Raw genomic sequence first — 26,776 nt, 5'->3', positions numbered from 1 at the left:
GTGGTTAATTGATTCCAGCTGGGAAAAGAGAAGACATTGATGATTACAAAGAGAGAGCGAGGGAAAGAGCAGAGGGGAGGGGGGGAAAGAGAGAGAGCATTTTCTAATTGAGTGAGGCTTTCTTCCAAATTTTTTAATTTGGTTGTTTACAATAAAAAACTGAGAGAGTAGGAAGAAGTTTAGGTCTGTTTCGCTGGCTATGACACAAAAATACTCAAACAGTTTTAGGCTACACTACACACACAATACACTATAATGGCTATCCAAGTGACAAAATAAGTGGCATGTACTGAAATGTTATCCAAAATAAATATTTGGTTCTAAACGCAGGATCATTCTGGACAATTAGCCTTGAGGTTAGCAGCTATGATGCAGCTAAAGGTATTGGTGTAGCATAGTCTCTCCACGGAGCACCTTTACCTGAACAACAATCTGATCTGGGTGTTAGATCTGCAATCCCCTTTGTTCTGCTAAAGGAAATACAAACAAACAAATGATAATGGCGTGCATCTGAGGAGCCCTACAGTGTGAGCAGGATCTACAGTCTGTGAAGGGTTTGGCCTGGAGACTCCTTGAATTGCCCTTGACCTCCCAGCGAGCAGTGAAGCTATTCCAGGATTTTTCTAAAGCTTTGCAATTATTACAGTGTTTAAAGACTTTTAAGAGTTGCATTGGGATTGCAATTTCACACATGCGTCATGCAAACACACATAAAGTGTACACACATGTGCGCGCACACACAGCATCTACCCACCAAGGCCTTTCAGAGAACACAGCCTTCCATTATTGTAAATGGAAACAATATGTGTATAGTCCCCTCAACCCACACAGAAACACACACTCATATGCACACACACACACTGTCACATACACACACACACATTAAAAAGGCTACAGCGCTAGTGAGTGAAGAAGAGGTCTTATTTCCACACAGACCATGACAGATTAAAGGCCCAAACACATCCTGGTTCTAGATTTGTAATCCAGCCCAGGGACACATGCTCTCAGCAGGGGGGTTTGGATCAGTGACAGGTGGAGAGAGGCCAGCGATACATACAAGTGACAGGCAGACAACATACCCTGCATCCTAATTACACCACAATGTCATTACACTGTATGTGTTTGTTCATCATTATCTGTGGCTAACGATGCCAACAGAAACCCTGCGAGGTTAATGAGTTATCGGAGAAAGGGGAAATACTTGCACACAATCGTAAAGAAGTGATGGATGGCACTTTATTACTGTAAAGCCCTGTACACACATGGACGATCACAGGAACGATCTCACCATCGCTCAGCTCTGCTCATTCAATAGGACCCTCATTAATTTTACCACAGCAAGGAAAACACTGTGTGCATTGAGGGATATGCATGATGTGGGGGTCATTGAGAACACCTTTACATTATGCACATGCCCAGTAGCCCAGTTCTCACCATATAGCACCATAGAGTTGTTACACAGATGTTGGTAGGCTACCATATTTCAGCAGTTACATTTCCTACAGTGGCTTGATGAATAATAGACACTAGTCTAGTCATGAGTGACAGTCCAGTATAGTTCTGTCTCAATGAATGAAAAACAACAGGTTGTAAACTATCTCTTATCTCTCTTTCACAGAAACCAAATGGCTTCCCTTTTCCTCTTCCTAGGTAACATCCTTTGGTAAACAACTCTGTTTTTTACAAAAATATGTGTATAGAGTATATAGAGTGTATATTTACACTGTGTACAAAACATTAAGAACACCTTCCTAATATTTAGTGCCCCCCCCTCAATTCTTCAGGGCATGGACTCTACAAGGTGTCTAAAGTGTTCCACAGGGAAGTTGGCCCATGTTGACTCCAATGCTTCCCACAGTTGTTAAGTTGGCTGGATGTCCTTTGGGTGTTGGACCATTCTTGATACACACGGGAAACTGTTGAGTGTGAAAAACCCAGCAGTGTTGCAATTCTTGACACAAACTATGTGCCTGGCACCTACCACCATACACCGTTCAAAGGCTTTTAAATCTTTTGTCTTGCCCATTGACCCTCTGAATAGCACACATACACAATCTACACCTTCATCTACACTGATTGAAATTGATTTAACAAGTTACATCAATAAGGGATCATAGATTTCACCTGGTCAGTCTGTCATGGAAAGAGCCATGTTTTGTACACTCAGTGTATAAAGCCTGTAATCCTGACATGAAGTAATTTCATGCACAATTGCCTTGTGAAAATGTGAACCTGGACCAAGGCGGAGCACTCTCTCAGTGGGCAGTTATCAAATCCTGTTCCCTTCAATCAACATATAACGACTAATGTTCTACCATGAAGCCAAACATTCTTCTGTGTCCCCTTGTTGTTTTTTCTGGAATGATCACCACATTATTCCTATCCCATATTTCCTCCCAATGGTCATAAACTGTTACACAACGGTTACAGTAGTACTGAATGCACCTAGCCTCAGCCTTCATACAGAACCCCCCACACTTGGAAAAAGTACAAAGTGTCTCTTGTGTGGGAGCACAGAGACCTGAGTGATACTGCTTTATATTATCATGGGCCATGATATTCTCTTTCTGGCAAACAATCACACACACCTGCACGTGCCATGAGCATGTGCACATACACGAGTATTCATGTAAGCACGTGCAAACACATACACACACACACGCACGTACACACACAAACACTCACGCAGACACAAATACACACACAGCCGGCCGGTCGAGGCGGTTAATTTAGCCCACTGACCTTCAACTAGCCCCTGGGTCCTTGGCATGACGCACAAACAACCTACAGTAGGCCGCACACACATACACACACACGTACATACACACACACACACACGTACATACACACACACACACATACACACACACGTACATACACACACACACACACACACATACACACACACGTACATACACACACACACACACACACAGATACACACACACGTACATACACACACACACAGATACACACTCGCACTCGCACACACACACCTGCACCCACACACACACACACACACACACACACACACACACACACACATACACACACACGTACATACACACACACACCTGCACCCACACACACACACACACACATACACACACACGTACATACACAAACACACAGATACACACTCGCACTCGCACACACACACCTGCACCCACACACACACACACACACACACACACACACACAAACACACACTCGCACTCGCACACACACACCTGCACCCACAGACACACACACTCACTGCCTCAACACACTGACAAACACACTATTACATAACATTCAGAAATATAGTGACAACACAGTGACAAACACTGTTCCATCCAGTGACCAAAACATCTTTAAATTTTTCTGAATTAAAATTCTATCTTTAAAAAAAAATATTTTTTCCCTTCTTTCGGATCTACATAACCTACTCAAAGTGAATGGACATTCAAGTAACACTTTCAAGTATTGTGGTAGCAGCATCCTGTTATTTGTATGCTTGTCAACAGCAGGAGCAAAGACTATGTAAAAAGTTATCGGATAAACCTCCTCTGTCTTCTGAAAGCCTAACCCTGGGAGAGAGTCTTATTTACCAGTGGGACAATAACCCTCATTTGAATGTCAAAGAACACCAGAATGACTTTCCAAGAGGTGTTGAGTGTGCCTGAATGGTCCAGTCTCAGTCATGACTTAAATCTGCTTGAAATCAAGGACAAGGCTTGAATATTGTTGTACAGCAATGATTACCAACCAAATGTACTGAGCTTGAGCAATTTTGACAAAAACAATGGATTTATGTTGGCTGAAGAGTTGTTAAAGGTTTGTAAAACCTTATTCAAAATGATTCAAAGCTATAATGATTTCCAACGGTGCTTCCACCAAGTATTACCTCTGGTGTGTGAAGACAGACACACAATCAATACAACTTCATTTTTATGTATTTTTATTAATTCTGAACATCCTCTCTAATTTGTATTTTACCTTGAAAATGTGGAGTATGTTGTGTAGATTGGTAGGAACTCCCCCAATTTAATATATTTTTTTGATTGAATTTTAAGGCATCAAAATGTGAAGACTGTGCAAGGGGTGTGTAGACTTTCCCTAGGGACTGCACATGCTGCCAAATCCACAAACATGCCCCTGAAAACAAAGTCTTGTCAGACTTGAACCACATGGTTGGCTGCACTGATACAACAAATAATATTCTAGCCCGTGCTGTAGGTCCAAGAGCAAGGCCCAGATACCACAAAGTCTCAGCTTGCAAAGACACACTCACTGCAGCCATAGAAACATTTAAACAAATGAATACAACATACTGCAGGCCAAGAGGCACATCTAACCCCAAAAAGTGGGCTAGTAAGCTACTGCCTATATGGGTCATCACCCAAATGTCTCATCAACCGTGAGTGGAATGGTAGGTCTACACTCAAGCCAAAGCAGAAAACTCAGTTAATTAACATAGCCGGACAACCAAAGGAATAGTGCCGGTCACAAATGATTTGGATAGTCGTGTCTGTGTTTGTTCATTGTCATGCCAAAGACGTCGCTTGACAACAATAGAAGAGTTCCCTTCAGTTGTGTACACTATGGCACCCACATAATTAAATAGAACATATACTATATCTTTATGATGGACAGGAGCAGGCTGAGTTCCTACCTGTTTCCAGAGGAACACGTCTTCCTGGTTGAACTGCCAGGTGGTGACCAGGTGAATGGTGGAGAGCACCCCTCCACTCAGCACGGCTGCTCTCATCCTGACAGGCAGAAGCGTGTAGATGATGTAGATGAAGAAGACAGACCACCAGATGCCCTCAGATGCGCTGCGAGGCGCCACCATCAGCACCCCGAACACCTGCACCAGCAACAGCACACCGATGACCAGGTAGCTCACCATCCACATGTAGTCCTGGTGGAAGCCGTTCCGGTTACACACAACCATGAGAGCCATGAACAGGGCCATGGCCACAGAGAGGGCCGAGGAGTAGGCCACGTCCGGGGTTGCGTGGACACAATGGAAGGTAAGCATCACGCCGCACACAATCACCAGCACCCCCATCAGCATGGTGAGGGAGCTTTGGTTGAGCCTGAAGAAGTAGCGCTGGTACAGACGCTCCAGTTTATGAGACTGGAACTTCTTGGACTGGAACACTTGCAACACCCGCAGCCAGCAGTCGGCCACCGTCACCTCACCTTCCCCATTGGGACCCTCATCCCCCCCCTTCCCACCACCCCCTCTACACCCCACCTTCCTCCCTTTCAGGTCCCCATCCTCAAAGCCCATGTCGACAGATTTGAGCCCCACCACTTCCCCGGCGGCGCCGCCCCGTTTGCCGTAGTGGTCCTCTTGCCAGATGCAGCGCACGCCAAAGTTGCCCCCCCCGCCCACCGCCCCAGCCAGCCCTCCGCGGTGGTGGGGGTGGAGGGGGGCTCCAGAGGGAGGCTCCATGGCGTCCGGATCCCGCAGGCAGCTCATGTAACGCGGGTTGCAAAGGGATGAGCCTCCCTTCTGCTTGGACTTCTTGCCATTTCGCTCCCCCCACGAGGTCTTTCGGTCATCCACTCTGGCCACTAGGAAGCCACTAAACCAGGACATTCTGTGTAGGAGGAAAGGGGGACACGCACAGCGTAGGGGGGTGGGGGCAATTTGAGTTTCAATAAACTTGGAAACATTCATAGATCCACCAACTTAAATTAGACATGCAACATAGCCTTTCTGAAATTATTTAAGAAAAAAAGAACAACCTTCACATGTATTTTCTTAACCTAATGTCCAAAATAAAAACTGTTCACCTGTTATTCTAAGGTCACCTGTATAACTATGGACATTACCTGTGTGGGTTCTGGTACATATCCCAGCCCTATCCTCTCCAGCCCTTCCACTCATTTATCCCAGCAGGCAGAGGTTTGAAGAAGTGAGGGGTTTCAGACGCAGTTCTGCAGGGGTGTGGGTAGGTGGGTGAACGTGATCGGGGAATGTCCAGAGGCGTGTCAAACCAGCGTTTCGGACTGAGCAGGTGATGTGAAAGGCAGGGTTTAGGGAATCACTCTATGATCCGGCCTATCTCCAGGGCTTCTGAGTCTTGGAGGAGAGACACAAAACACAGACAAATACAGGTGAAATTAGAAGGGAATTAAGAAGTAAGAATTGTGTTAGCAAAAACCTCAGAAAACCACTTAACCATACATTTATGTCATGGGTCAGTGACAGCACCCAAAAACAAAGTCATACATGAAAGTTGTACAATCATCATTCGGTGATGAAGAGCAACTCTCAATACGTGCATTCTAAGAATCGTCAGACAACAATACCATCATCATCACAAACAGAAGCGTCATGCCCATAGGGGGCACAGGGGCACGTGCACCCTCAGATATGTCCTGTAAAAAAATATAATATATATAAATAAAAGTCTTTCATTTTTTGTTGTTGTTTCTCTGTAATACTACTAGCATTTTATGAGGCTGGCTTTAGCTAACCAAGATAGGTTCCCAATCTCCCAACCTCATAATTAGCTACCAAGAAGCCATTTCAGGCTATCAATCAAATTAAAGTAGCTAGCTTGTTTAACTATCTTAGCTGGCATACCTGCTGGCAAGGGAGGTAGACTTTAGATAAAGCAAGCGATTACTAAATGCACTGATTAAGACTCACATTCTTTTCAATCTTCTACACAGATTTTTGCAGAAATGCAGAGAAACATATTTAGTTTCTTTAAAAAAGAACCACTAGTCAGGATGATACAGACAGCTCAAGAGGTCAAATCAAATCAAAATCAAATCAAACTTTATTTGTCAAATGCGCCGAATACAACAAGTATAGACTTTAACGTGAAATGCTTACTTACAAGCTCTTAACCAACAGTACAGTTCAAGAAGAGTTAAGAATTTTTTTACCAAATAAACTAAAGTGAATATTTATAAAAAGTAACACAGTAAAATAACAATAACGAGGCTATATACAGGGGGTACCGGTACCGATTCAATGTGCGGGACTACTTGTTAGTCAAGGTAATTTGTACATGTAAGTACGGGTGAAGTGACTATGAATAGATGATAAACAGCAAATAGTAGCAGCGTCGGGGTGTCAATGTAAATAGTCCGGTGGCCATTTGATTAATTGTTCAGCAGTCTTATGGCTTGATATGAAGAAAAATAAACATATTTTTGACATAGAGTTAAGAATAATGATTATGGCTATAGATTATAGGAAAAAGCTGTTTCAGGTATTTGAAAAATGCTAAATTCTCCAACTTCTAGGAAAGGGTCTAGCCCCCCTCCAGATCATCCCCTAGCCATCCTCACATACTTTTTGCCCCCTCAAAAAAGGTTGTGTGTATGCTGCCCCTTAACAAAAATTAAACATTTGTCAAGCTTTAGGCTATTATTCTCTTGGTGGCTTAACTAATTAAAGATGTAAAGAGGAAGGTGTGATAACAGGTGGTGGGTGTCAGAGCCTGTCATCACTGGAAGGAAACACGGATGACATGAAAATGATCACTGACTCAATCGCTCACTGATGAAGACAAGACCACTGGAAAAAATCAGATTGGGCAACCATCATGGGCATGATGCCTGTATCACTACCCTCCTACATCTGCCTCCAAATACAGATTAAGGGTCAGTTTGACTCTTTACCTCATGGTGTTAGAGTTGGGCATTGGGGAAGGAAAAGCTGGACCTAGATCTGTGGTTTAGTGGCAACTTTGATTCCAAGCAGCTAACACACCTCCATCAACGCAAATGACCCTTCAAACGTACATTTCCTGAATCAATTAGACAAGGGAGGGATTTCTCCTAATTTCTGTAAATTAAGGTAGGCTATATTCGGGCACAAGCGTAACAAATCTTGGCACTTGTACATTGAAAGAAATTCCACATTCTAGGCTTTTATAATGCATTCAAGTTCTCGTGCATTATTTTACCAATGGAACTGGTTTATCATCTGTGCAGAGCTATAGGCTACCCATCCATGAAAATAATAAGGCTAGTGCAACATATTCTGTAGTCTATAGTAGTTTAGGCATATTTAAATGCTCATGAATAACATAATTATTTATTATTATATGGTTATATACTATTTTTACTATATGTCTAGTTCTGCTGATTTAGGAAGAACTAGACATATAGTAATAATTATATTTAACCTTTATTTAACTAGGAAAGTCAGTTAAGAACAAATTCTTATTTACAATGACGGCCTACCCCTGCCAAACCCTAACCCAGACGACACTGGGCCAATTGTGCACCGCCCTATGGGACTCCCAATCACGGCTGGTTGTGATACAGCCTGGAATCGAACCAGGGTCTGTAGTGACGCCTCTAGCAATGAGATGCAGTGCCTTAGACCGCTGCGCCACTCGGGAGCCCAATGTATAACCATGTAATAACTATAATAGCTAGGAAAACAGTGCCTTATCATAAAAATCTAAAGAATAAGTATAATGATCACAGTCACGACATTACAGTATCAAAGCTGATGCAGCCTCATAAATCCCAGTATTCCCTAAACCTATAGGCTCATCAACTGAGTGTACCAGGGACAGGCCTCAAAACGACCTGAGCTCTTGAATGTGCAGAACGGCTTATATCAACGCAACGCAGATGTGCTGTCGCCTCTCGTTCCTTTTTTTTCATTGGGAACACGAGAGGCCGCTCATGTCAGTAGGCATGTTGTGTTGTTGAAGCAAAAATAGATTTTCCTCGCTATGGCTATCGTATGCCTTCTCTGGCACATATCCGTCCAGGTTGCTGGTCGTGGCTTCTGGTTGATCAAGAGAGGTTCAAGGAGAATAGCCTTCAGTCAAAGTGGACGCTACACCCTCCGGCTCCGAACAGTCCCTTCTCTCCCGTGCACAAGGTCGACCAGTGCGGTGCCCCTATTACAAATGTCGTGATGTTGCCAATCGTTACCGCGTTCCACAGCTACAATTATCTCTGGATTTGTATGGCTGTGGCTGTAGACATCCTGCCTGGATCCTTTCCTTCCTACCTCGCTATCGCTTGTAGAATAGAATGCGGGGGACTATTCCTCCGGGACGTTTGCACGACATTTCGACCGGACAGCAGCATGCTGGCGTTACATAATGCAAACAGTGTGTGCATACCCAGCTAGCACATTTGGTTCCTTGGAAGTTGTGGGAACGTCCGTTTTTAGTTCCCCATTGGTTCTGTGAACGAAGCCATCCGTTTCCTGACAGGTAAAACTGAACATTTCGCCTGTTCTGGGAATGTTAATTTGTAGGTTGCAGTGAGGTTCTAAAAACGTTTTACTATGGTTCCTGTAAAAAAATTCTGGGATGTTTTATTAACGTTCTGAGAATGGAAATTCTAGGTTATTTGAAGGTAATTAAATAACGTTCTGAGAACATTTTTCAATAAAGCTTTTTATAATACTGCTAGTTTAGTTTGGGTTAACTGTTTTGAACTCCGAGCACAGATAGGACACACATAAATGTATTTGCTTAGGCATTAATCATGCACACACATTTAATTATTATTATTTTATTTTTTTACCCTTTTTTCTCACCAATTGGTAGTTACAGTCTTGTCCCATCGCTGCAACTCCCGTATAGACTCAGGAGAGGCGAAAGTCGAGAGCCGTGCATTATCCAAAACACGACCTCACCAACATCACTTCTTGACACAATGCCTGCTTAACCCGGACTAGGGTTGCGCATTTTGGGGAATATTCAGAGGTGGGAATTAACGGGAATATATGGAAATTAACGAGAATATATGGGAATTAATGGAAATATGCTAATTAATATTAATACCATTTAAATGTAGATGTTTTTTGCATTTGATACATTTACCATATCATATGGAGACAGAAACATAAACATTTTACCTTATCATAAGTAGACATAATTGCAAATGATTGTCACGCCCTGGTCTAAGTATTTTGTGTTTTCTTTATTATTTTGGTCAGGCCAGGGTGTGACATGGGTTTATTTATGTGGTGTGTTTAGTCTTGTTTTTTTTGTAGGTATTGGGATTGTGGTATAGTGGGTTTTTCTAGAAAAGTCTATGGTTGCCTGAAGTGGTTCTCAATCAGAGGCAGGTGTTTATCGTTGTCTCTGATTGGGAACCATATTTAGGTAGCCATATTTTTTGAGTGTTTCGTGGGTGATTGTTCCTGTCTCTGTGTTACTGTGTACCAGTATAGGCTGTTTTGGTTTTCGTGTTACGTTTTTGTATTGTTCGTGTTTATTTGTTATTAAACATGTATGAAAATTACCACGCTGCATTTTAGTCCGATCCTTGCTACACCTCTTCGTCAGAGGAGGAGATGTTTAATTCCTTCTAATAGAAATTCTAAAAAACGATTTAGTTACGGACTGAACTTTAATTAAATAAGTTGATTCTTCACATGGTATGATTTCACTGAACAACAAAAGAAAGGGAATATTGAATGATCCCCAATGATCCATCTCATCTCCCAAAAACATTTCCAACATACATCTATAAAATGATAGTCTAGAAACTAAAGCTTTGGTTGTCTTCCTCTCAGGCTTCCATGTCTTCTCCCTGGACCTCCTCAATGTCCACCTCTTGAACATCACTCTGAGGCCTCATCTTCACTGTTACTTTCCAACCTTGTTTAGGATGGTTCGTTGTCAGGCTCAAAAAGCCTGTCACGCCCTGACCATAGAGAGCACTTGTTTCTCCATGGTGTAGTAGGTCAGAGCGTGACTAGGGGATATTCTAGTTTATAATTTCTATGTTGTGTTCTAGTTTATATTTTCTATGTTGGTGTTTTGTATGATTCCCAATTAGAGGCAGCTGGTAATCGTTGTATCTAATTGTGGATCATATTTAAGTAGATATTTCTCCCAACTGTGTTTGTGGGATATTGTTTTGTGTTTGTGCATGTGCACCACGTAGTCACGTTTAGTGGTTCGTTTATTGGTATATTTTTGTTTTGCTGAAGTTTCACGTGGAAATAAATATGTGGAACTCAACATCCGCTGCGCCTTGGTCCCGTTCTTATGACAACCGTGACAAAGCCTCACATTTGCCCGGATGGCCACCAATTTTTCAACCCTTGTATTGGTCAGCCTGTTGTGTGCTTTGGTGTGTGTGTGTTCCCAAACAAAGACCAGTTGCGCTCTGAGGTGGCTGATGTTGGTTGGATTTGGAGGATGATGGAGGCAACAGGGGAAAGAGCCTCAGATCCACAAAGCCCCTTCCACCAGGTGGCTCATGAGATATGTTGGCACAACTGCCATATTGCATCTCCATCGCAAAACCCTTGCTTGGAAGTGTATTTCGCCAGACTGCCAAGAACCTTGCCCTCATCCAGGCCAAGGTGACGAGACACAGTAGTGATGACACCATTGGCATTGTTGATCTCTGCACAAAACAGGATGCTCTTGCCAGCATACTTGGGGTCCAACATGTACGCTGTGGCGTGTATGGGCTTCAGGCAGAAGTCTTTACGCTTTTTGATGTATTTCAGAACTGCAGTTTCCTCTGCTTGGAGCAACAGTGGAGTGGGCAGGGCAGTAAGGAGTTCTTCTCTTACATCTGCAAGCGGAGTCTGAACATCAGACAGGATGGCAGTGTCTCCCTCAATCCGTGCAATTACTACTGCTATAGGTTTCAGGCTGCTTACCACTCTCTCCCAAAATACATCATCCGGGAGGATCCTCTTGATGGGGCTGTCCATATCGGCAGACTGTGATATGGCCATTTCTTGGAGAGACTCCTTCCCCTCCAGGAGACTGTCAAACATGATGACAACACCACCCCAACGGGTGTTGCTGGGCAACTTCAATATTGTGCTCTTATTCTTCTCACTTTGCTTGGAGAGGGAGATTGCTGCTATAACTTGATGACCCTTCACATACCTAACCATTTCCTTGGCTCTCTTGTAGAGTGTATCCATTGTTTTCAGTGCCATTATGTCCTTGAGGAGCAGATTCAGTGCATGAGCAGCACAGCCAAAGGGTGTGATGTGAGGGTAGGACTCCTCACATCACACCATGAAGCAGCCTTCATGTTCGCAGCATTGTCTGTCACCAGTGCAAATACCGTCTGTGGCCCAAGGTCATTGATGACTGCCTTCACCTCATCTCCAATATAGAAAGCGGTGTGTCTGTTGTCCCTTGTGTCTATGCTCTTGTAGAATATTGGTTGAGGGTGGAGATGATGTAGTTAATTATTTCTTGCCCACAAACATTTGACCACCCATCAGAGATGATTGCAATACAGTCTGCTTTCTCTATGATTTGCTTGACCTTCACTTGAACTCTGTTGAACTCTGCATACAGCAAATTAGTAGATAAAGCATGTCTGGTTGGAGGGGTGTATGCTGGGCGAAGAACATTCAGAAATTTCTTCCAATACACATTACCTGTGAGCATCAGAGGTGAACCAGTTGCATACACAGCTCGAGCAAGACATTCATCAGCATTTCTCTGACTACGTTCCTCCATTGAGTTTTTAAAAAACTTCTGATTCCAGGAGGACCATGAGCTGTTGCTATCGAAAAGGTGCCTGATTCATCATTTTCATATTGAATAGAAGTAGAGGGACTTGTGACAGAGGTTGCTTGTTGTGAGCACTGAAGGAACTGCATGCATTTGGCCAGATGATTCTGCATTGTTGTTGCATTCTTCACATATGATTTGGCACAGTAGTTGCAAATGTACACAGCTTTTCCTTCTACATTAGCTGAAGTGAAATGTCTCCACACATCAGATAGTGCCCGTGGCATTTTCCTGTAAAGATTAGGGGAAAAATTTGTTTAAAAAAACAAATACAATTCCATGTAGAGATAAATAGTTAAGCAGTTAGATTAAACAACTCTTTTGTAGAATACATGTTATAAAATGAAACATGTATAGAAACAGGTGAATTAACGCTCCTCAGTTAGCAAGCTTAAGCAAGCTAAAAAACACATAGTAACAAAAACTAGCTAGCAGAAATTGTTAACCAGTTAGAAATGATTTAAGCACACTTTGCTGTAGGCTACTATTTACTACTTTATTTTTTTTTTAAGTGTATGTCATATAACATATACAGTTGAAGTCGGAAGTTTACATCCACTTAGGTTGTAGTCATTAAAACTCATTTTTCAACCACTCCACAAATCTCTTGTGAACAAACTATAGTTTTGTCAAGTCAGTTAGGACATCTTCTTTGTGCATGACACAACTCATTTTTCCAACAATTGTTTACAGATTATTTCACTTATAATTCACTGAATCACAATTTCAGTGGGTCAGAAGTTTACATACACTAAGTTGCCTGCTTGGAACAGCTTGGAAAAGTCCAGAAAATGATGTCATCGCTTTAGAAGCTTCTGATAGGCTAATTGACATCATTTGAGTCAATTGGAGGTGTGCCTGTGGATGTATTTCAAGGCCTACCTTCAAACTCAGTGCCTCTTTGCTTGACATCATGGTGAAATCAAAAGAAATCAGCCAAGACCTCAGGAAAAAATTGTAGACCTCCACAAGGTCAAGTCTGGTTTATCCTTGGCAGCAATTTCCAAATGCCTGAGGGTACCACGTTCATCTGTACAAACAATAGTACGCAAGTGTAAACACCAAGGGACCACGCAGCCGTCATACCACTCAGGAAGTAGACACGTTCTGTCTCCTAGAGATGAACGTGCTTTGGTGCGAAAAGTGCAAATCAATCCCAGAACAACAGCAAAGGACCTTGTGAAGATGCTGGCGGAAACAGGTACAAAAGTATCTATATCCACAGTAAAACGAGTTCTATATCGACATAACCTGAAAGGCCGCTCAGCAAGGAAGAAGCCACTGCTCCAAAACCTCCATAAAAAAAGCCAGATTAAGGTTTGCAACTGCACATGTGGACAAAGATGGTACTTTTTGGAGAAATGTCCTCTGGTCTGATGAAACAAAAATAGAACTGTTTGGCCATAAAGACCATCATTATGTTTGGAGGAAAAAGGGGGGGCTTGCAAGCCGAAGAACACCATCCCAACCGTGAAGCACAGGGGTGGCAGCATCATGTTGTGGGGGTGCTTTGCTACAGGAGGGACTGGTGCACTTCACAAAATAGATGGCATCATGAGGAGGTAAAGTTATGTGGATATATTGAAGCAACATCTCAATACATCAGTCAGGAAGTTAAAGCTTGGTCGCAAATGGGTCTTCCAAATGGACAATGACCCCAAGCATACCATCACAAAGCCCTGACCTCAATCCTATAGAACATTTGTGGGCAGAACTGAAAAGGCGTGTGCGAGCAAGGAGGCCTACAAACCTGACTCAGTTACACCAGCTCTGTCAGGAGGAATGGGCCAAAATTGACCCAACTTATTGTTGGAAGCTCGTGGAAGGCTACCCAAAACGTTTGACCCAAGTTAAACAATTTAAAGGCAATGCTACCAAATACTAATTGAGTGTATGTAAACTTCTGACCCACTGGGAATGTGATGAAAGAAATAAAAGCTGAAATAAATCATTCTCTCTACTATTATTCTGACATTTCACATTCTTAAAATAAAGTGGTGATCCTAACTGGCCTAAAACAAGGAATTTTTACTAGGATTAAATGTCAAGAATTGTGATAAACGGAGTTTAAATCTATTTGGCTAAGGTGTATGTACATTTCCAAATTCAACTGTATTCACCCCACCCAGTTTTGTAATCAAAACTTACCAGAAAGCATGTAGTCCTTGGCTCATTGGCTCAGACAGTGTAGTAATGTGGACTCAATAGCATCTCATTAGTGTGCAAGATCTTGAGAATCAGCTGTACATGTGATGGAAGAGTGCACTGTACATGTGATGGAAGAATGCACTGTGCATGCAGAGGGTTGCAATTCCATTGAATTGGGGATAGTTTAACCAAAATATGCCACAAGACCTAGAACTGCCTTATGTGTATCTCACAAAAAAGGTTCACTGTTATAAGCTAACTTTTTTTGATGAATTTAAGCAAAATACCTCAAATTCCAGGGCTTAACTTGCCATGGAAGATTTCTGGAAAAAGTATGGATATTTCCCGTAAAGTTTCCAACCCTTTGTAACACTAACCTGGACCAATGTGTCGGAGAAAACACGGTACACCTAGCGACCATGTCAGCGTGCATTCCGCTGGGACAATTGTGCGCCGCCTCGTGGGTCTGGCGGTCGTGGCTGGCTGCGACACAGCCTGGGATCGAACCAGGATCTGTAATGACACAGCTAGTGCCTTAGACCGCTATGCCACTCGGGAGGCCCCCGAACACATTTATATTTTATTGTGGCACAACGTCAGTGAGATTTAAACCTATGATCTTCTGTTCTATATCCATGAAATGAGTGTACTGCACCACCTGGATGGAGCTAGCATGCCATGTTTTTTTTTTACTTATGCAAAGCTGTTCATTTTAGTCTATTCAAACATTTCAAACGGAAAAGTCATTAAGATCAGGTGTGGCCAAATAGTGGGCGCGGCCAACACACCTGAACACACTTAACAAGATAGATAATAGAGATAGTTTTGTTGATGCTGAGAATGGAATGTATATGTTTTTAAATAACATTCTTAGCAGGGGTGTGCCGACATGGCCATACTCGTATTTGTAATCGTATCCATAAATGTACAGTTGAGAGTCGGATCGGATCAGTTGATACACGTGATCGGAAAAAAATGGAAGTGCTTTAATATGCCTAAATAGATTTAGGAAAAATATCTCCCTGCACATTCTCACTACAAAAAAGGAGCAGTGCCTCGGAGGGGTGGGTGTGTCTGTGTGTGTCTGTGTACTTAACTTGCAGCGGGCAGTTTGCTGTCACTCAGTCAGAATGCACATTAGCGTTTCATCTTTTTTCCATACCATTGCTCCACTTGTTAGATATTATTCACATTGATAGCTTGATAGCGAACGCCCTCACTATGTGATTTATCATAGTAGCAGGCAGCAGCAATCTAAATGATCAGACTGAAAACATGCAAGGGAAAGTGATCGGGTGAAATTATGAAGCGAATGAGAATTACAGCTTCACATGATCCAATCAAATTTGCAGGATCAACGTACAGCCTGCTCTTCTTTTTACAGACAGGCAAACTATCCAGTTGAGTTATTTCGACCACACACATGACTGACTCAAAGACAGTTCAGTATGGTTTAGAAACTATGTGACTGACTGACATGAGAATGATGCTTGCTGGCACCCGAAAATAACTTTTTTTTCTAATCACGGATAGTTTAAAAAAATACTCGGATCATAATCGTATCCAGAAAATATCCCATATCCGTTACGATACCAATTTTGTCCGACTACTCGGCACAGCCCTAATTCTTAGACCATTACAACATTTTTCTTGTGGTTTTTATGGAATGTCTTCTTAACATTCTCGGAACAATGTGAGAACATGACTTTAAATAGAACTATGAGGAAACTTGTAGGAAACATTATGCTGAAGTACTGAAATTCCCCCAGAAGAACGTTGTTTCTTAAAATTCTCGTAACAATGTGAGATCATGACTTTAAATAGAACCATGAGGAAATCTGTAGGAAACGTTATGCTGAAATATTGAAATTCCCAGAGAAAACTGTTGTTTCTTAACATTCTCTGAACTATTTGAGAACATTCCCAATCTCAAACCAGTTGGAGAACGTTCTTAGAACCATGTTTGAACTTTTAGCAAACATTCTGTTAAATTAATGAAATGCCAAGAAACTATAGTTTTTTTGTCAAGTTCCATAAATGTGCTTAGAATGTTCCAAAGCCAAGCAACTATCCTGCACCATTACCAGAAAGTTATGGGAATGTAGTATGCAAAATAACCATAGGATAATCACGCTCTCACCAAGCTCTAAGAAACATATAGTTTTCTGAACGTTATGTGCTAGCTGGGTAGAGACTGGCATCCGTTCGTAATTGTTAATAATCAGATCCTTATTTTCGTTTTTAGAGGACAGCTCCTATTTATATTACCCTATAGTATACCGTGCTGTGTGGGGAGCGCATCAAAGTAAAAACACATTTGATAATCGCATCATCAGACATATTGCCTGTTATAGGCTATTTATTATTGTAGTCTGGTGTAATTAATGTCAGCATAGGCATACGGTGTTATTAATGGAATGTAGGCCTAACAAGCGTATAGCCTAATAACATAGGCTAATGGTAAGAATGTATCCAAGGTCTACGAGAGGCTAACGTAACATTCCATGCGAAGGCCGTGGGGCTATCATCAGCCGCATTCACAGTTCACACACTCGTTACATAACTCTGTTCAGTGTAACCTATGTGACAACCATAGCGGAGATCACAGCTATTACCATTTTGAAGCTGTGTTACGGTGTGCGGCAACTTGTAGTCTCCAATGTTGCATGTCACACCCGCTCGCTAAGTAGCCTATGTGTCTTCTTCCTAAACCAGCGAGGGGAGAATACATTCTAGCATGGCTCAGGCCCTGACTAACAAACGCCACGAGTCAATAAGCACACGACAGACATTACAAACGAGCGGTGGACTATTCCACATTCCAACGCATCACTTCGCCTTATTTACTTTTTGTAGGGCTGGCTCATCAGCAGTTTTTGTTTAACTTCCCGTTATGATGACCTAGCCTATATTTAATTTAAAATAACTCAAACATGGAAAAAAACAGAAGCGTTGCGGTTGGAAATTCATTTTAGACGAAGATCCCTGCAGCTGCGACCTTTGAGATAGCGGCTATGACTGCAATGCCTAGATGGCAGCAGTCATTTTAGTGTGCTTCTCTAACCTGCAAACTAATTTATGTGAAACTCAAGGATATTAGAGCCTATAGCGTTAAATGCCTGTTTTTAAATATATATCCGTGCTTATATAGGGCTAATTACATAATTGAGTCATAAGAAACACGGATCGATTACTGAGACACTGCTATGATAAACACAGAGGACTCAGGCGCACAACCCCTATAATAATATAATAACATCCCGCCGACTGCTTTGAATTACGCACTGATGGAATAGCAATAATGTCGTTTTCTCAAATTAGATGGGTGTAAAATAGAATAAGGCTCGGCCTGCCCTAGATAGCATACGACTAAAGAAGCCTACATCAAACATGCACACTAGGACGGAACACACTGGAACGAGGAATAACTCACCATGATCATCCTTCTCGCTTCTTTCCCTCCAAACTAGCCCGCACGAGCCAAGCCAATACTGGGAAGGATAGGACGAATTGAAGTCCCCGGTACTGTTGACGGTTTGAATAGTCAGAGAGGGGGACCAGTGGTGACAAACAGACATAAACACACAATATCCTCCTGTCGTTTTCTCTCTCTCTCCACTCCCTTGCTTCTCCCCCTCTCTCCTCAGCTCCGACGCGCCACCGCTCACACGCTCCAATTCTGTCTCCCTCTCAGCATCTCTGCACTCCCTCTAGAGGTGCAACTCTGTATGAGACGCTGCTGAGAGGTATACCACAAAGCATGATCCACGAGTTTGTCAGATTTTCTTGTTAATTAAGAAAGCTAAACATAGATATGTATTTCTGTTTGTTGAATCAACTAGACCAGGTTTCCCCAACTGGCGAATTTCGGCGTTTTTATTTGGCCCACCAAGTTTTCGGAGCAAAAAAATACGTTATTGTTGGACCTAACATACTTCAAAAACACCAGCATATCAGCTCCAAGTGATTTTAATTTAGGAAATCTGTTCCAAAGTATTCCCACACATAATAGAGAAACATATGTGATCGTATACACATGTAAGCAAAGTTTGATATTATTATGTTTAAGTCAAATATTATATCTGTTAGGGTTTCTTGTGTCAATTTGCAGTGTCAAATTATTTGTCATTGTCTTCCGGCCCCCTGACCATCCACTCAGGAAAAAATCGGCCCACGACTGAACCTAGTTGATGATCCCTGAATTAGACCATGTCCATTTCAAGCTTATCATTCTAAAAAGTAAAGCAGTTATATCCAAATATTTAGACAACTTAGCAGTATACCCCTCTGGTCAATGCTCTGTATGAACCATAACACAGTCTATGAACTCAATATTTTTGTCACCTGCTACTGTGTTATGGGGAAACGCTGTGGTGGGGATACGTCCCCATGTACCTGTTACCCACTTAGTTCCAAACCAGATGCCAGATGTCCCACATCTACAGTGCATTCGGAAAGTATTCAGACCCTTTGACTTTTTCCACATTTGGATACGTTACAGCCTTATTCTAAAGTTGATTAAATCGTTTTTCCCCCTCATCAATCTACACACAATTACCCACAATAACATAGCAAAAACAGTTTTTTAGAAAATTTTTGCTAATTTATTAAAAATGTAAAAAATTTAATATCACATTTACTTAAGTATTCAGACCCTTTACTCAGTACCTTGTTGAATCACCTTTGGCAGCGATTACAGCCTCGAGTCGTCTTGGGTATAACGCTACAAGCTTGTCACACCTGTATTTGGGGAGTTTCTCCCATTCTTCTCTGCAGATCCTATCAAGATCTGTCAGGTTGGATGAGGAGCGTCGCTGCACAGCGATTTTCAGGTCTCTCCAGAGATGTTCAATCAGGTTCAAGTCCAGGCTCTGGCTGTGCCACTCAAGGACATTAATTAAGTCACTTGTCCCGAAGCCACTCCTGCTGTCATGTATTGTCATGTTATGTCTTGTTCCTGTTCTTTCTCTTCACTTCGTTTCCCCCTGCTGGTCGTAAGGTTACCTTCTCTCCCTTTCCTTCCCCCAGCTGTTCCTCATCTCCTCTAACTACCTCGTTAACTCTCTCCCACCTGTTCCCTTTTTCCCTCTGATTAGGTCTCTATTTCTCTCTCTGTTTCTGCTTCTGTCTTTGTCAGATTCTCGTTTGCTTCACCCTTGTCCCGTCCTGTCGTAATCTGCCTCTTCATCAGATGCTACGTGTGATCAGGTACCTCTGTCCTCTACAACCCGCGCCTACCCGGAGAGACCAGCAGTCTGTTGCCGCTAACCCTGCTATTCTCCTCTGCTGCTAGAAGGGGACTCTCCTGTAAAGATCAGAGGACTTTATGATTTATTTGTCGCCCTCTCTGCGGGTTGTCTATTTTGTCAACCGATACATCTGAAGAGGATTTATGTCTTCCCTGTGTTTGGACATTAAAAGACTCTGTTTCTGTTAAACCGCTTTTGGGTCCTCACTCACCTGCCTAACACCTGCGTTGTCTTGGCTGTGTGCTTAAGGTCATTGTCCTGTTGGAAGGTGAACCTTCGCCCCAGTCTGAGGTCCTGAGCGCTTTGGAGCAGGTTGTCATCAAGGATCTCTCTGTACTTTACTCCGTTCATCTTTCCCTCGATCCTGAATAGTCTCCCAGTTGCTGCCACTGAATAAAACCCACAGCATGATGCTGCGAACACCATGCTTCACCGTAAGGATGGTGCCAGGTTTCCTCCAGACGTGACACTTGGTATTCAGGCCAAAGAGTTCAATCTTGGTTTCATCAGGCCAGAGAATCTTGGGTGTTTTTTGGAACCTCCAAGTGGGCTGTCATGTGCCATCTGGCCACTCTACCATAAAGGCCTGATTGGTGGAGTACTGCAGAGATGGTTGTCCTTCTGGAAGGTTCTCCAATCTCCACAGAGGAATTCTGGAGCTCTGTCAGAGTGACCATTGGGTTCTTGGTCACCTCCCTGACCAAGGCCCTTCTCCCCCGATTGCTCAGTTTGGCCTGGTGGCCAGGTCTAAGAATGATGGAGGCTACTGTGTTCTTGGGGACCTTCAATGCTGCAGAAATGTTTTGGTACCCTTCCCCTGATCTGTGCCTCGACACAATCACGTCACGTAGCTCTACGGGCAATTACTTCAACCTCGTGGCTTGGTTTTTGCTCTGGCATGCACTATCAACTGTGGGACTTACAGTTGAAGTCGGAAGTTTACACACCTTAGCCAAATACATTTAAACTCAGTTTTTCACAATTCCTGACATTTAATCAGATTAAAAATTCCGTCTTAGGTCAGTTAGGATCACCACTTTATTTTAAGAATGTGAAATGTCAGAATAATAGTAGAGAGAATGATTTATTTCAGCTTATTTCTTTCATCACATTCCCAGTGGGTCAGAAGTTTACATACACTCAATTAGTATTTGGTAGCACTGCCTTTAAATTGTTTAACTTGGGTCAAATGTTTCGGGGTAGCCTTCCACAAGCATCCCACAATAAGTTGGGTGAATTTTGGCCCATTCCTCCTGACAGAGCTGGTGTAACTGAGTCAGGTTTGTAGGCCTCCTTGCTCGCACACACTTTTTCAGTTCTGCCCACAAATGTTCTATTGGATTGAGGTCAGGGCTTTGTGATGGCCATTCCAATACCTTAATGTTGTTGTGCTTAAGCCATTTTGCCACAACTTTGGATGTATGCTTTGGGGTCATTGTCCATTTGGAAGACCCATTTGCAACCAAGCTTTAACTTCCTGAATGATGAAAGTTTTGGAGCAGTGGCTTCTTCCTTGCTGAGCAGCCTTTCAGGTTATGTTGATATAGGACTTTTTTTCTATGGACATAGATACTTTTGTACCTATTTTCTCCAGCATCTTCACAAGGTCCTTTACTGTTGTTCTGGGATTCATTTGCACTTTTCGCACCAAAGTACGTTCATCTCTAGTAGACAGAATGCGTCTCCTTTCTGAGCGGTATGACGGTTGCGTGGTCCCATGGTGTTTATACTTGCGTACTATTGTTTGTACAGATGAACGTGGTACCTTCAGGTGTTTGGAAATTGCTCCCAAGGATGAACCAGACTTGTGGAGGTCTACAAATTTTCTTCTGAGGTCTTGGCTGATTTCTTTTGATTTTCCCATGATGTCAAGCAAAGGGGTACTGAGTTTGAAGGTAGGCCTTGAAATACATCCACAGGTACACCTCCAATTGACTCAAATTATGTCAATCAGCCTATCAGAAGCTTCTAAAGCCATGACATCATTTTCTGGACTTTTCCAAGCTGTTTGAAGACACAGTCAATTTAGTGTATGTAACCTTCTGACCCACTGGAATTGTGATATAGTGAATTATAAGTGAAATAATCTGTGTGTAAACAATTGTTGGGAAAATGACTTGTGTCATGCACAAAGTAGATATCCTAACTGACTTGCCAAAACAATAGTTTGTTAACAAGAAATTTGTGGAGTGTTTGAAAAACGAGTTTTAATAACTCCAACCTAAGTGTATGTAAACTTCTGACTTCAACTGTATATAGACAGATGTGTGTCTTTCCAAATAATGTCCAATGAATAGAATTTACCACAGATGGACTCCAACTTGTAGAAACATCTAAAAAAGTATCAATGAAAACAGGATGCACCTGAGCTCAATTTCAAGTCTCATATCAAAGGGTGTGAATACTTATATAAATAAGGTATTTAAAAAAAGTTTTTTTTTATAAATCTGCAAACAGTTCTTTAAACCTGTTTTCGCTATGTCATTATGGGGCATTGTATGTAGATTGATGAGAAAAATAAATAATTGAATCAATTTTAGGATAAGGCTGTAACGTAACAAAATGTGGAAAAGGTCAAGGGGTCTGAATACTCTCCGAATGCACTGTAATCTCAAGTACAATTTTACTGGTGGTGTACACAATTTAGCAGGTCTTATGGGGCATGCAGCGAAACGCTTATGTTCCTAATTCCTATCAGTCAATGCAGTAAATGTCAACAAGCACTCAATAATCCAACATTTAAAAATAATTAAAAAATGGATATCCAGATTCTTTTTAAAGCAGAAAAATTCTCTGCAACAAAAGAGTGATGAAGTTAAGATCCGACATACAGTGGGGAGAACAATGTAACGGTTTTCTTCTGGTGAAAGAGAGGCGGACGAAAATGCAGCGTGGTGGTTATTCATGTTTAATTTATAAAGACACTATACATGAATAAACTAACAAAAACAATAAACGTGCGAAAACCTAAACAGCCCTATCTGGTGCAAACACAGAGACAGGAACAATCACCCACAAAACCCAACACAAAACAGGCTACCTAAATATGGTTCCCAATCAGAGACAATGACTAACACCTGCCTCTGATTGAGAACCATATCAGGTCAAACATAGAAATAGACAAACCAGACACACAACATAGAATGCCCACCCAGCTCACGTCCTGACCAACACTAAAACAAGGAAAACACATACGAACGATGGTCAGAACGTGACAGAACCCCCCCAAGGTGCGGACTCCGAACGCACAACCTAAACCTATAGGGGAGGGTCTGGGTGGTCATCTGTCCGCGGTGGCGGCTCTGGCGCTGGACGTGGACCCCACTCCATAATTGTCCTAGTCCACCTCCTTAGCGTCCCTTGAGTGGCGACCCTCACCGCTAACCTTGGCCTAGGAAACCTAACAACGGGCCCCACTGGACTGAGGGGCAGCTCCGGACTGAGGTAGCTCAGGAATGAGGGGTAGCTCGGGACTGAGGGGAAGCTCGGGACTGAGGGGAAGCTCGGGACTGAGGGGAAGCTCGGGACTGAGGGGAAGCTCAGGACTGAGGGGAAGCTCAGGCAGGTTGATGGATCTAGCAGATCCTGGCTGGCTGGTGGTTCCGGCCGATCCTGGCTGACTGGCGGATCCTGGCTGACTGGCGGATCTGGCAGATCCTGGCTGACTGGCGGATCCTGGCGGATCCTGGCTGACTGGCGGATCCTGGCTGACTGGCGGATCCTGGCCGACTGGCAGTTCTGGCAGATCCTGGCTGACTGGCGGATCCTGGCAGACTGGCGGATCCTGGCTGACTGGCGGATCCTGGCTGACTGGCGGATCCTGGCTGACTGGTGGATCCTGGCAGACTGGCGGATCCTGGCTGACTGGCGGATCTAACTGATCCTGGCAGACTGGTGGCAGCCCCGCGCACCAGGCTGTCTCTCCGGCTCATCCTTACAGGGACTCCCGCCTGTCCGACGCTGCTGCCGGAGTCTCCCGCCTGTCCGGCGCTGCTGCCGGAGTCTCAGGCGCCAGAGCCCCTCAGCCCAGAGGCGCCAGAGCCCCTCAGCTCAGAGGCAGGTGTTAGTCATTGTCTCTGATTGGGAACCATATTTAGGTAGCCTGTTTTGTGTTGGGTTTCATTGTGTGTTTGTGGGTGATTCTGTAACGGTTTTCTTCTGGTGAAAGAGAGGCGGACGAAAATGCAGCGTGGTGCTTATTCATGTTTAATTTATAAAGACACTATACATGAATAAACTAACAAAAACAATAAATGTGCGAAAACCTAAACAGCCCTATCTGGTGCAAACACAGAGACAGGAACAATCACCCACAAAACCCAACACAAAACAGGCTACCTAAATATGGTTCCCAATCAGAGACAATGACTAACACCTGCCTCTGATTGAGAACCATATCAGGCCAAACATAGAAATAGACAAACCAGACACACAACATAGAATGCCCACCCAGCTCACGTCCTGACCAACACTAAAACAACGAAAACACATACGAACGATGGTCAGAACGTGACAAACAAGGTCTACAATTGTACCCCTGATGTCCTTACACAGCTCTCTGGTCTTGGCCATTGTGGAGAGGTTGGAGTCTGTTTGATTGAGTGTGTGGCAGGTGTCTTTTATACAGGTAACAAGTTCAAACAGGTGCAGTTAATACAGGTAATGAGTGGAGAACAGGAGGGCTTCTTAAAGAAAAACTAACAGGTCTGTGAGAGCCGGAATTCTTACTGGTTGGTCGGTGATCAAATACTTATGTCATGCAATAAAATGCAAATTAATTACTTAAAAATCATACAATGTGATTTTCTGGATTTTTTTAGATTCCGTCTCTCGCAGTTGAAGTGTACCTATGATAGAAATTACAGACCTCTACATGCTTTGTAAGTGGGAAAACCTGCAAAATCGGCAGTGTATCAAATACTTGTTCTCCCCACTGTATATATATGGCAAAAAAAGTATCTATTGCAAAAAGTCAATAGAGGGAACCCAAAAGCCACCTATAGCCTACTGTGGTACAATAGACTTTCCATCCTGGTAAACCTGTTAGTTAAAAGTTCTTACCAACAGTGGGCAAAGTGTGGTTACTTAGGGTTTGTTCATAAATTCACTCCTGAGTGCCCGAGTGCGCTCTGGGCATTTGTAAATTCTGAAAGTTGTCAAATTGTGTGTTAGTAAATTCAGAGCGCTTCGCTCTCGGGGCGTTCAGAGCACACACTAGACGCTCTGGCTGAGGAGTAGCGTTGATCCGAGCCTTCTTATGACCTCACAACAGCAGTCAAGCACCCAAGTTAACTGGCTAAAATTGGCTAGCTTGCTAGCTACTTCTTGGCACAAATGAGAGAACACCTCACTCTGACCATTTTACTAGCCCTAGCAGAATTGTTAGACTGCTTTCATGTTATATAGAGCGTTGGTGACTGTAACTGTGCTGCTTTTAACAATTTAAATGTAAAAAATTGGCTATGGTTAATGACTCCGGTCATTTTCAACAGGTGTTGCGCTTTCGTAAATTCATCAGTTATTTTGTGCTCTTGAATACAGATAAGACCGCTCTGAAATTGGAGTAGATAGCCAGAGTGAATATACCGAACACACTCTTAACCACAGAACAGATAGAGAGGGCTTTATAGATGGAGACTAAATTAAACCAAGTCATGATATTGAGCTGTGTAAGCATAAAGTGATGAAGAGATAATAGTACGCAACAGTTAGATAGCTACAGTGTAATAGCAACCAATCACAAACTCTTGATTGCTATGTTTATACCACACACTATCTATCATAGCACACACTAAAGTTTCAATAGCATCTAGTTGCCATTTTTACTGGCAAGTCAGTACCAAAGTGCCTGGTTAAACTACAACAGGGTGCACAGATCCGGTCCTCTGGGGCCACAGTGTCTCCTGTTTTTTTTTATCTGGGTAGCCTGGCTTATGCACTTCTTACTATCCCCAGCCAAACAACCAATTAAGTGCAGGGAGAAATGAAAACCAAAAGGACTGCAGAACTCACGGGCCTGAGAACCACAGTAGTGTGGGTATCTGATTATTTGAGAGAAAGAAAAAATGTTCATGAGAAGAAAACCTTATTTTTATCTATAAATTTGATCAATCAGTTCAGAGCCAGTGCATATAGTTGGTGGGAGCACTATATCAAATCAAATCAAATGTATTGTTCACATACACGTGTTTAGCAGATATTATTGCGGGTGTAGCAAAATAACAAGTAATATCTAACAGTTTCACAACATATACCCAAAATACACTTAATTGTAAGTAAAGAATGGATTAAGAATATATACATATATATCAGAGCGGCATTGGACTAAGATACAGTGGCATAGTACGGAATACAGTATATACATATGAGATGGGTGATGCAATATTTACACACAATTAAAGTGACTAAGATACTGTAGAATAGTATAGAGGACAGTTTATACATATGATATTACATTATTAAAGTGGCTAGTGTTTCATTTCCTTAAAGTGGCCAGTGATTCCAAATCTAGCAGCCTCTGATGTGCTAGAGATGGCTGTTTAGCAGTCTGATAGCCTTGAGATGGAAGCTGTTTTTCAGTCTCTCGGTCCCAGCTTTGATGCACCTGTACTGACCTCGTCTTCTGGATGATAGCAGGGTGAACAGGCAGTGGCTATGTTAATACCAGAGTAAATCACGGTGTGAGTGCATCAAAGTGATCAACAGGTACATGGACAGAATCAACGTAGCCCTGAAATTACCCTGTCAATTTAAAATGAGAATGGTTATATTAGGTATCCACACTTCCATGCTATGAATCCAAATCAAGATATACTGTATATCTTACTATTAAAAGTGTACTACAGACTTGTGCTTGTGCTTTGTAACTGTGCCGATGCCTGAGGTGGAGGA

The 26,776-nt window shown here is 42.6% G+C and overlaps 1 protein-coding gene across 1 annotated transcript in view; it reads right to left on the bottom strand.

Annotated features, from left to right (window-relative positions):
* LOC115102141 (adenylate cyclase type 6-like) overlaps positions 1 to 18,284 on the bottom strand; it is a 48,817-nt gene extending 30,533 nt beyond the window's left edge. The window contains exons 1-3 of the mRNA XM_065005336.1: positions 18,070 to 18,284; positions 5,827 to 6,076; positions 4,655 to 5,591 (exon numbers count right to left, since the gene is read on the bottom strand). Coding sequence (XP_064861408.1) covers positions 4,655 to 5,591; positions 5,827 to 5,846 — 957 coding nt within the window. The 5' untranslated portion in view covers positions 5,847 to 6,076; positions 18,070 to 18,284. The remainder of the gene's footprint in view (positions 1 to 4,654; positions 5,592 to 5,826; positions 6,077 to 18,069) is intronic.
* Between the last annotated feature and the right edge of the window lie 8,492 nt (positions 18,285 to 26,776).

This window comes from Oncorhynchus nerka, linkage group LG20 (genome assembly GCF_034236695.1).
Source record: "Oncorhynchus nerka isolate Pitt River linkage group LG20, Oner_Uvic_2.0, whole genome shotgun sequence".
NCBI classification, from domain to species: Eukaryota; Metazoa; Chordata; class Actinopteri; order Salmoniformes; family Salmonidae; genus Oncorhynchus; species Oncorhynchus nerka.
Note: the sequence above shows the minus strand (reverse complement) of the source record. Positions and strands in the feature narration are given on the sequence as shown.